The sequence below is a fragment of the Siniperca chuatsi genome, linkage group LG1 (genome assembly GCF_020085105.1).
Source record: "Siniperca chuatsi isolate FFG_IHB_CAS linkage group LG1, ASM2008510v1, whole genome shotgun sequence".
Classification (NCBI taxonomy): Eukaryota; Metazoa; Chordata; class Actinopteri; order Centrarchiformes; family Sinipercidae; genus Siniperca; species Siniperca chuatsi.
Genome location: NC_058042.1, coordinates 31,084,642 through 31,095,305, shown reverse-complemented (window position 1 = coordinate 31,095,305; position 10,664 = coordinate 31,084,642). Strand labels below are relative to the sequence as shown.

Sequence of the window (10,664 nt, the reverse complement as noted above, 5' to 3'; positions counted from 1 at the left end):
TATTAACAATGTGGTATGAGCTTCTATAGTTGTGTCTTACAACTCTGTGCTGCATGGCTTATGTGTTAGGTGAATGATATTACTATTTTACCAACTTGTAACTGCATATTTTAACATAAGCCATAAGCATGAGCATTATGATGATTTTAACCATCACCTCATTGGTTTCAAAACATCTGGCCGAAGGACTGCAGTTGAAAATTAGCAACACTTGCACATTTACAGAAATGTTGATGAATGTGCGTTATCCTTATAAATAAATACATGAAATGATTCAGCTGGGAGAACTAACTCTGCATAATCTGATATGAAGAGCAAGTTCTGTGCTGATCTAAGGCAATGTTCCACATCTACACTGGATTTTTTGACTGGCTGGAAAATAGAAATAGAATTCAACAGCATACTTCCCCCCATAGGGGCAGGTGGTGGCAATGGTGGTGGTGGTATGGGCTTGTATAGTATTTAATGACTTTTGTCCACTCAACCTGGACAGCAACCGTAACATTTTTCATTTTAAGCGAGTGCCTGTTTATGCCACAGCTGAGTACTACCCTCTAGTGGTTAAGTTATGTACATGCACCTAGAAACACAGGACCACTTACAGTACATCACAAGGGCTTCCGATTCACATGTATCAGTAACTATTGTATTGAATAGTGCAGGATGAAAAAATGAATGGTAAATGAAATGTCAAGGAAGGACACGTAACTGCATCCACCCGTGACAACCACGATATACTGTAATGGAAAATAAAATATGACTTTCATTTCATTCAGGTTGCACAGGAGGCAGTTCTCATCCTCCACCAGAACTCTACGCAACAGTCTGTTTGCAGGGCCAGAAAAACAAGTGCCACATCTGGCCGAAACTGACCTTTTTTGTGCTCTCTGGTCAGGTTAAAGGCACTTTAGGGTTCTGGATTGTAACTGTGCTTGATGAGATGTTGTGTTTTTAGTTTGGGTTGGCCTGAAATGACCTCTAACCATTTCTCAAATAGGCTAACATTGTTTTGAATTGACTGAAACACTACAGAAGTATGTTATGTATATTATATGAATGTATTGGAGATTACTCACCAAATATTAGTTGCTTGCCCAGAAACAATTGTTTAACGGCAATTCATTCTTGGTTGTGCATGTAATACCCACATGCTATTTTTAGTCTCAAATGCTTCTGTCCACCAATGAAATTAAATTGTTATTTTTTATCAACTGGGTACTTAGTTAAAGGGTGACATGTTTGGTTTTTTTTGGGTGGTTTTGCTATTGAAGATGGCATACTACTACTTTTTTCAAACATAAGAAATAAAACACACCCATACAGGGCGTTTCATTGCTGTGCTTTTTAAAACATTAGAATTCAATTTTGTTGTCTACAAAATTAAGGGTAAACACCATGAAAAAATAAAAATCTAAGAAAGAGTTGGCTATTAATGTCTTTATGCATTTATCATTGGTATCATCGTAACATAACAGGCCAGTGTTTGGACACGCAAAGAAGATAATAATGACAACCATGTCATTATGTTGCCAGTTTATTGTTTACTCTGACTAAACCAGTCAACCACTGGCGAGTTTGTCAGGTGCTGGTGGCTCCAGTTAGTATTGCCCAATCAGAGGCCAATTCCTTTCCCGGGTCGGCCTTCGCATGAATGCCATTGGTTATATTTTAATACGTAGTGGCGTTATGGGCGGAGTCTGTGGCACTACGGTGAGTTTTCTCCAGCGGTTGCATAACAGCCAGCACCTGGCCCAGGAGGTAGGAGAGACGAGCAGCCTGCTCCCCCCTCTGTCTGAAGTTTCAGGTATCTACGGGTGAGTGAACTACGGTATAATTGTGCATCTGTAACGGGATTATAATGTGGTATAACGTGCGTTCAACGTCACTTCATACCCATAATCTCGGTATGCTATTTAAGATGCACCGTTAAGGATACAAAGGATATTGGTCGTTAACCACACTTATTCGAGGAAGTTCACGGTAATTTAGCATCAGAAAAAACGGCACGTGCACGAGACAAATGCTATAATCCAGTTTATTGAACATATTACGAAAAGGTCTAAAATTGTTTTGTTAACGTTGTTACACTTACACCTATATTTCATCTGTCTGTGGGACAAGCTGCTGAAACATGCTTACACACGGACGTGCTGGACAAAACAGAGAGGCATTCAAGTCCTTTCATGTAACAAGTTATAGTTGTATTGTTCGTGTAGCTTTGAATACTGTAATGCCAGCCGACCTGGCATTACCTTTGCTCCAGAAGTGTGTGTGTGTTGGGTACTTGTACTTGCTACATAGCGACGACTGAAACATGTTTTTTACCTACAGAGTGAGGACATTTTTGGAAAGTGAGGACATTTTGGTCGGTCCTCACAACTTCAAATGGCTGTTTGAAGGTTAAGACTTGGTTTAAGGGTTAGGTTAGAATTAGGTTAGGGTTAGGCATTTAGTTGCGATGGTTAAGGTTAGGGTAAGGGGCTAGGGAATGCATTATGTCAATGACGGTTCTCACAAAGGTAGAAGTACAAAGATGTGTGTGATAGAGAAACATATTTGTAGTTGGAGAGAACAAAACTTTTTATTTCATTTGAGTAAATATGGTGGCATCAGTGGATCCAGACCCTGCTACAAGCTAGCTAGCTTTAGCAAGCTGACCTCCACTCAAGGCTCTGTTTGTTATCTCACATCTCCAAGGACATGCACTTTAATTCCTTCAATTACCTTATTATCTGTTTATAAATGTTTGACTTGTGGAACTAAACTACATGTTTTGACCTGTCATGACACTTTCACTTTGGAGCACACAAAAATACACTGAATCGGTGAAACAAGAGGACGATAACTTTTTTTTACCTATTGCTTGTACATTTGTACGTCTTAAAAGGACTGCATGCTGCTGAATAACTGATCTTAACCTGATAACCTGATTCTTCATCAGAAATGAATGGTGCAGTGGCCATGGAGGCCACAAGGAGGCGTAACCAGCACAGTGCCAATGGGAAAACATCTGAACAGAGGAAGCAGCCAGCACAGTGGGGGAGAGCATGGTGAGTTGATATTATGTCCAAGGCCATTTTGTCATCAAAGTTTTTTTCCCCTTCTTTTTAATCTGACAGCATCTGAGTATCTACTGTATACAGATACTATACTACTATAGGTCAACATGTATCTAAATGTACAGAGGGTTTAAGTCAGAGGCACGGAGAGGACATTTTGGACATGTAAACTTGATAAACACAGGTGCAACTAATAACCGTCATTAAAAGGTAATTCCTCTCTTTGCAATTCCATAAAATATTGCATGGCCTCAAGGCTGCCTTCATGTGGAATGTTTTCCACGTCGAAAGTTACCAAAAAAGAACCATTGGGTATTTTCACTTCTGACAATAATTTTAAGACATCACCAGTGTCTCCTACATATTATTTAAGGGCACACCTGATGACACACAGCGAATCTGATGAAGCAACATGCGAAACGTAGTGTTTGCTCCTTTTTCTTTTTAATGTAATCTGTTAATAAAATAGTGTCATTCCTAGTATCCTGCTGTGCGCTGGAACATTTCTTTTTTGGTTTACTTTGTTTTGCTCTGCACCAGCTTGCACCCAGGAGAGAAGCACTGCTGTGCACGGGGTATCTTCAGCTTTTTGTCCTCATACTGTATCTGTATGTATATCTGATTCATTCTCAGGGAGGTGGACTGGTTTTCCCTCATTTGCGTGTTTGGCCTCCTTTGCTTTGCCCCTTTCATTGTCTTCTACTTTGTGATGGCCTGTGATCAGTACCAGTGCTCCATCAGCCAGCCTCTGTTTGAGTTGTACCGAGGAGAGACCACGCTGCTCTCCATCTGGGCCCGGGCACCCTCCTTCACCTGGTCAGCTGCCAAGATATATGCCATCTGGGTGGCCTTCCAGGTAAGAAAAAGGAGAGTAAAGCGGAAGAGTTTGGGGGGGTGCAACTCACAGAAACTGTCCATTGTCTTCAGCTCTTGCCAGACATCTTGGCAAATGCAAGTTAAAACAGGTTGTGTTGTCCCTTAGGTGTTCCTGTATATGTGTGTTCCTGATGTCACTCATAAGTTTATTCCTGGCTACGTTGGTGGAGTGCAGGACGGAGCACGGACTCCTGCTGGTAATTAACACTCATTTCCACACTCAACAGTCCACTACATCTGTTAAATTGAGAGGTCCAGTATTACACCAGTCTGACTCGCTTTTGGAGGAAGTGATAGAATGTTGTAACAAAATATTTGGTCACGATTTAAAACACTTATTTGACATTCATTATCAAACCAGTGTGTAGATAGTATCTCTTAAAATCCAACCTCCTGTGTTGTCTCCCCATTCACTACTGTAGGCCTGATTAATAAGTATGAGATCAATGGGCTGCAGTGTTGGCTGGTCACTCATGCTCTGTGGTTGGCCAATGCCCACTATTTCCACTGGTTTTCTCCCACCATCATCTTTGACAACTGGATCCCCCTGATGTGGTGTGCTAACATACTGGGCTACGCTGTGTCCACCTTTGCTTTCATAAAGGCCTACTTTTTCCCCACAAACTCTGAAGACTGGTGAGTACTGATACACACGTGACTGGATGACAAGTCGTTGGAGCAGATTTCTACAGCAGAAAAGTTTTCCATATCTGCACAGTGCTTATAATATCTTAAAGGTAAACTAGTTATGTACTAGGTGTTAGTACACAAATGTATCAACTTGTTTTCTTCCACCTTTTTTGTGACTCTACAGCAAGTTCACAGGGAACATCTTCTACAACTACATGATGGGCATCGAGTTCAACCCACGCATTGGCAAGTGGTTTGACTTCAAGCTTTTCTTCAATGGCCGGCCCGGCATTGTAGCCTGGACTCTTATCAATCTGTCCTACATGGCCAAGCAGCAAGAACTGTACGGCCATGTCACCAACTCCATGATCCTGGTCAACGTACTGCAGGTACGGTGGAATAAGGATGGATTTTTAAACCACTATCTATGGAAGAACTTGTCAACACAAACAGTGCAGATGAATTAGTAAGCAGACTCTCAGTTTCTGCCCTGTCTGTGCTCAAAGTGATAATTAAAGTGGATGTGCTATACTTAGTTGAAGCATCTGGTACTGACAGATGCATAGCAGTGTGTGATAGCATATATTTTTTAAAATATGCATAATGATGACGCCTTTGCAAGTGTTGCAGGTCTTTAATCATCTTGCACAACTGTTTTGCATATGTAGGCCTAAAAAAATATAGATGTGTCATGTTTTAGTCATTTTGCATTTGCCAAAGAAAATAAATCCTGGGTCCACAGTCCATGGTTCTCTCGGGTTTTTGGAAAATTGGGTTGTTTATGTCTTCTTGTAGGCCATTTACGTGTTGGATTTCTTCTGGAACGAAGCATGGTACCTGAAGACCATTGATATTTGCCACGACCACTTTGGATGGTATCTGGGCTGGGGTGACTGTGTCTGGCTGCCATACCTCTACACACTGCAGGTAAGAAACACATGCATGCTAACACACACACACAATAATTGGGTTGTTAATATGAAATAATATCTTTAGTGGTCCTTAGAGGCATCGTGTGTGAATGCCCCGCTGACATCAGGAAAAAACTATCTTGATAGCTGTGTGGATTTTTAAAAGTAGAGTAATATCACAATGCAAAACTTCTGTGCTAATTGGTACTGAAGTTAAATCATCTGTGTCCACATGCCACCCTCAAATACTTATCATCCACAATCATCATTGTAACTTTTTCTATCCAGGTTAGTTTTCAAATTGATTTCATCTGAATGAAATAAAATTTAAAAAAAGAATAGAATGTGTGAGTGTGTGTTCATGTCATAGGAAGAAAATGCCACACTGTAGCATGGACATTCAAATAATAGATTAATTTAAGCAACAATAAGTGTAAATAAATGTGTTTGGCTCCCCAGGGTCTGTACCTAGTGTACCACCCAGTCCAGCTCTTAAACACCCACGCCCTGGCTGTACTGTTGCTCGGCCTCGTTGGGTATTACATCTTCCGCTCCACCAACCACCAGAAGGATCTGTTTCGGCGCACCGAGGGCTGCTGCTCCATCTGGGGCCGGAAGCCAACGTACATCGAGTGCTCGTACCACTCCGCTGATGGCGGCGTCCACCGCAGCAAGCTCCTGACCTCGGGTTTCTGGGGAATGGCCCGGCACTTCAACTACACTGGCGACCTGATGGGTTCATTGGCCTACTGTGCCGCCTGTGGCTTCGGCCACATACTCCCATACTTCTACATTGTTTATATGACCATCCTGCTGGTCCACCGCTGTGTGCGCGATGAGCACCGCTGCAGCAGCAAGTATGGCAAGGACTGGAAACGCTACACAGATACTGTGCCTTACCGGCTAGTTCCTGGGGTGTTTTAGAGAGGGGAAGAGGAGTGGGAGGAGGGAGGGAGAGAGGTAGGGTGGGGGCTAAGATTAAGCTAGATATAGAAATGATGAAATTGGAATGGGGTGTGTGTGTGTGACTGTGTATACATGTGTGTTTTATACATACCACACTGATGAACATTTTAACACCACATTTCTTACATTTTGTAATTTGTATGTATTTCTAATTGATGTTTAGACTGCTGTACATGTGTATATGCAGGTACAGACAGTTTACTGCTATATTTCTCTGCCTCAGGAAAGGCAGTTTGATACAGCAGTCTGCTGCTTTCGATATGCTGTGACCATTCAACACCTTTATTAAAAACAATCCAATGATAAGTTTGTCAGTTTGATAGTAATTTATCAAGAAAAATACCAAAACATGGTGGAGCATTTGATGTTTTCAGTTATATATTATTGTAAATGTAACACCTGTTGAGAATAAAAGTAAGCAATGTAACGATGTCACATGGCACTTGGGGCTATTCATTATTTTTGGTATTTTTAAGCTAAATGAGTAATGAAAAACGGATATTTTTTATTAATCAATTTTGACTACAATAATTTGTTGCTGCCCTACTGACTTCAACAGCAACAAAAAGCACTTTCTGTTCTTTCTGATGTTAACTAAGCCTGTAAAGCATTCTGAAACTCAACAATTACAAGTTAGTTATATCATTGCATTTGCTTTGTGTTAAACCAACATGTTGAGTAGATCGAGGTCTGGCTAAGTTTAAGCTCTATGCTGATAGAAATGTTCTTTTCTATATCCAACCATCCCATTTGTTTTGTTTTTATTTCCTCATACCAGCACTGCCTTTCTTATAGTAACAAAATAAACTTTAATTTTTGTTATGACTATTTATTTTTGGGTCTTTTGTCTTAGAAATTTTCGCTCATTCATTCTTGCATTTTCTGTTCTCGTGATATTCTCCATTTTGATATGAGTGGTCAGAAAATTGAATTTGAGATTTTGCTACGTATCAGTGAAATACTTCCAAGACCAAGATCCTGAATGAATCTGCCCATACGACCTCTAAAAGCCTAGATATATTTGCGAAGGTTAAAGCAGCCATACAGTATCAATAGTATATAAAATAGTATTGAAAGGTAACACCAGGTCACACCACTGTCGTTTATTGTCATTTTTAATGTTCAACACTGGAGGGCAGCAGATGACAGATAATCCCAGTGGTCAGATAAATCAGAATCAGCTTTATTGCCAAATGCAAGGAATTGTCTTTGGTATTTTGGTGCAAAACAATAAACATAGTAGAAAGTAGTAGATAAAGAAAGTTGTATTTGTACACATATCTCCATATCTGGAGTGTGTTTACCTGAAAGCATAAATTCCACACAATCAAATGAGATCACACATGCAGTCATGTATCCTTACCCACTTTAAACAGGAAACAAACTGCTCAGAACACAAACCCGTAGCTCCCTTCACTATCCATTCAGAGATTTTTCCAAAAAGGTTTTGGTCATTCAGCAAACCCGGTCCACTGCATTATTCTGTGTTATCACCATCATGAGGTTAGAGTTGTCGTGCACACATCCACAAAGTCTCACTGGATGCAAAAAATCAGTGCAATTGCAATACAAGCAGTACCCACACACTGGAATCACAGCTCCCTTTCATTTTATTTGCAACATTTTGACAGGTCTTCCTCAGGCAAAATACACATAAAAAGAAGACAGAACAAAGGTGATTGAAGGAAAGTGAACAATGAACAACATACCAGCATGAAAATTTCTACTTATGAAAATCATGTGATATGATCAAAAGCTCCAGAACAGCTTCTAAATTGACCTTGTGGTGAGATTGTTTTCTCACCGTCTGTTTTCAAGGTCAAGAATGAACTCTGCACCTCAGCTTTTAAGCCAACATGGGTGAGAAGTACTTAAAGTGCTCAGGAAAAAAAATTGAAATTGGAACATCTTAATTCTATGATATCTGAGCACTCCATCTGCTGATGAAGATGAAGTGATATGACTACTTTGATAACACATCCAAAATACATTTTTAAGGTGGATCTTAGTAGGAGAAGACGTTAATGTTTATGATTTGACAGCTTGTTCTCAAGTGTTTTGGTAATCCATCAGACCTGGCGGCCCATCATGCCATCTAAGCACTGGCCTCCCTTGTGTAGGTCTCCTATCAGGGTAATGATACAAGTTATGGATGTAAATCAGTTATGATAATGGAAGACTCATTGATTCCCCTTGCCTTTGTTCAAAGCTAATTCAATATGCACCAGATTCATTACATGGAACCAAATTACTGTTCATTCCTTTTTCAGGTTAACTGATTCTCAAATTATCCCTGAAGGTGAGGAAGTGTTGCGTGAGATTGAAGGGGCTCCACTGTGTGATGGCTGGGTTCACTCATAACCGAGTTGACAAATAGCTTGCTGTGAAAGAGATGGAAATCTGAAGAAAGGGATGATCTTTTTGGGATGACACTAAAAGCTAGACTTTTGAATTTGTGAGTGGGGATCATGAACCCATTCATATAAATGTCCAGTGTGCACAATAACCATATTGTGGAAGCCCCTTTTTGCAGCTGCACATTCATTCTGCGATGAGGGGCAAGTAGGGGTCAGGGTAAGAGAAATAGCCGAAATAGCAGTTTGAGTGAGAGGCAGAGAGGATGAGAGGCAAAGAGAGAGTGAAAGACAGAAGGTGAGTAGTAGAATACAATGTACAGAAAGCACAATGGGATACTTGGAGTTGGTGCCAAAGTTGGCTTGATTTCCTAAGAGGCCAAATTAGTTTTTATTGGAAGTTTGGGGGGTAAGAGACTAGTGGGTGAGAGTCGTAAGCCGGGAGGAAAGGGGCACCTCAGAGGGAGAAAAGTACGTGATTTGTCAGCAAACTGAGAGCACTGACGATTCACATGTACCATAAAGTACAGCAGACCTCTAAAGAGCATTCCAGGCCGTGGTAGACCTAATAATCACACTGCGGTGGGAGAGGTTAGATAGACTGGCTGCTTGTGGTTGGTGGCAAAGGAGCAATTCTAGCCGTCATAATGTTGATTTCTTGTGCTTGGGTTTGATGGCTACATTTATTGCAAGTGTCTTTATTTCATTTCTTCTACTTCAACAGCCTAGCAACAAAAGGAGTCACTCAGGTCTTCATTTTGTTTTTAGCTACGCAAGCGGCATGGCAATGTCTTTGGTCAAGACTGAAATATTTCAACAACTATGTGATGGATTGCCATGAATTTATGTACAGACATTAATGCTTCCCAGACAAAGTATCCTACTAACTTTGGTGATTCCCTTAACTTTTAAAACACCATCATTAGTTGGCATTTTTAATTTGTCCAATACTTTTGACTAAATACCTGCAAAACTAATGACACTCCCATCAGCTTCAGCTCTACTTTATGTACAGTGCTAATTAGAAAATGTTAGCATGCTAAGATGCCTAATTAAGATGGCGAACATGGCATTATACCTACTAAACATCAGCATGTTCATTAATGTCAACAACGCTAATGTCAGCATGCTAACATGCTGACATTAGCGTTTAGCTCAAAGCACCGCAGTGCCAAAGTGAAGCTTCACAGAAACGCTAGCATGGCTGCAGTCTTGTTTTCTTCTACTTCCTACTTCAACAGCCCAACATCCCTGTTTGTGTTCTCATTGTACATCTGTCTGACAACAAAAGGAGCCACTCAAGTCTTCCACTGGCTTTTGTTTTCTTTATTCTTCCACTGATCTTCCTTCCTCCCTTCCTTCCTTCCTTTTTTTTCTTCTCTGACCTCTGACCTCAAGCCTGGTCTGTCCTGTTAGCTAATGGACTGATAAGACAGCCAGATTGATCATCAGACTAAACAAAAAGAGCCCCACAAGTTTGATTCTAAAGGTTAGGGTATGTGGTTAACATTGATAGGCTTTAGGGCCAAGATGGGGTCATTCCTCTGTTCCCAGGGTCCTATGTTGTCCAGATTTATATGGCACATAATGGGAATATGACAAAGGGTCTTATGTTCCCTGGGTCCTATGTTCCCCAGTTCTAGGGTTAGGGTTAGGGAACATACACTCCCGCAACTTGAACTTTATGGCTCCAGACCAAAATCATCTGTCTTTAGTTTGAAGTCAGACAACACGTCCAACCTAAACTCTAAAAAGTCTTCCTCTATTGTGCTCTTCCAGACATATTGAAAAAGGTCTTAAATTGAGAAAAGGGGTCCGCCAAATTAAACTGACAGAATCCTACGCCTACATTTTAGGCTCGACTCCTT

The 10,664-nt window shown here is 40.7% G+C and overlaps 1 protein-coding gene across 3 annotated transcripts; it reads left to right on the top strand.

Annotated features, from left to right (window-relative positions):
* Window positions 1-1,668: 1,668 nt before the first annotated feature.
* On the top strand, window positions 1,669-7,270 carry dhcr7 (7-dehydrocholesterol reductase). Of its 3 annotated transcripts, none has more exons than XM_044184917.1 (8): window positions 1,669-1,814; window positions 2,942-3,050; window positions 3,693-3,915; window positions 4,042-4,132; window positions 4,358-4,571; window positions 4,750-4,954; window positions 5,361-5,492; window positions 5,936-7,270. In XM_044184917.1, the coding sequence occupies exons 2-8, from the start codon at window positions 2,944-2,946 to the stop codon at window positions 6,398-6,400; spliced, it is 1,437 nt and encodes a 478-aa protein (XP_044040852.1). In that variant the 5' UTR covers window positions 1,669-1,814; window positions 2,942-2,943; the 3' UTR covers window positions 6,401-7,270. The 3 variants fall into 3 exon arrangements, with proteins under 3 accessions (XP_044040852.1, XP_044040771.1, XP_044040925.1); XM_044184836.1 differs by having other exon boundaries at window positions 1,672-1,804; XM_044184990.1 differs by lacking the exon at window positions 1,669-1,814 and adding an exon at window positions 1,959-1,980.
* The last annotated feature ends 3,394 nt before the right edge of the window (window positions 7,271-10,664 follow it).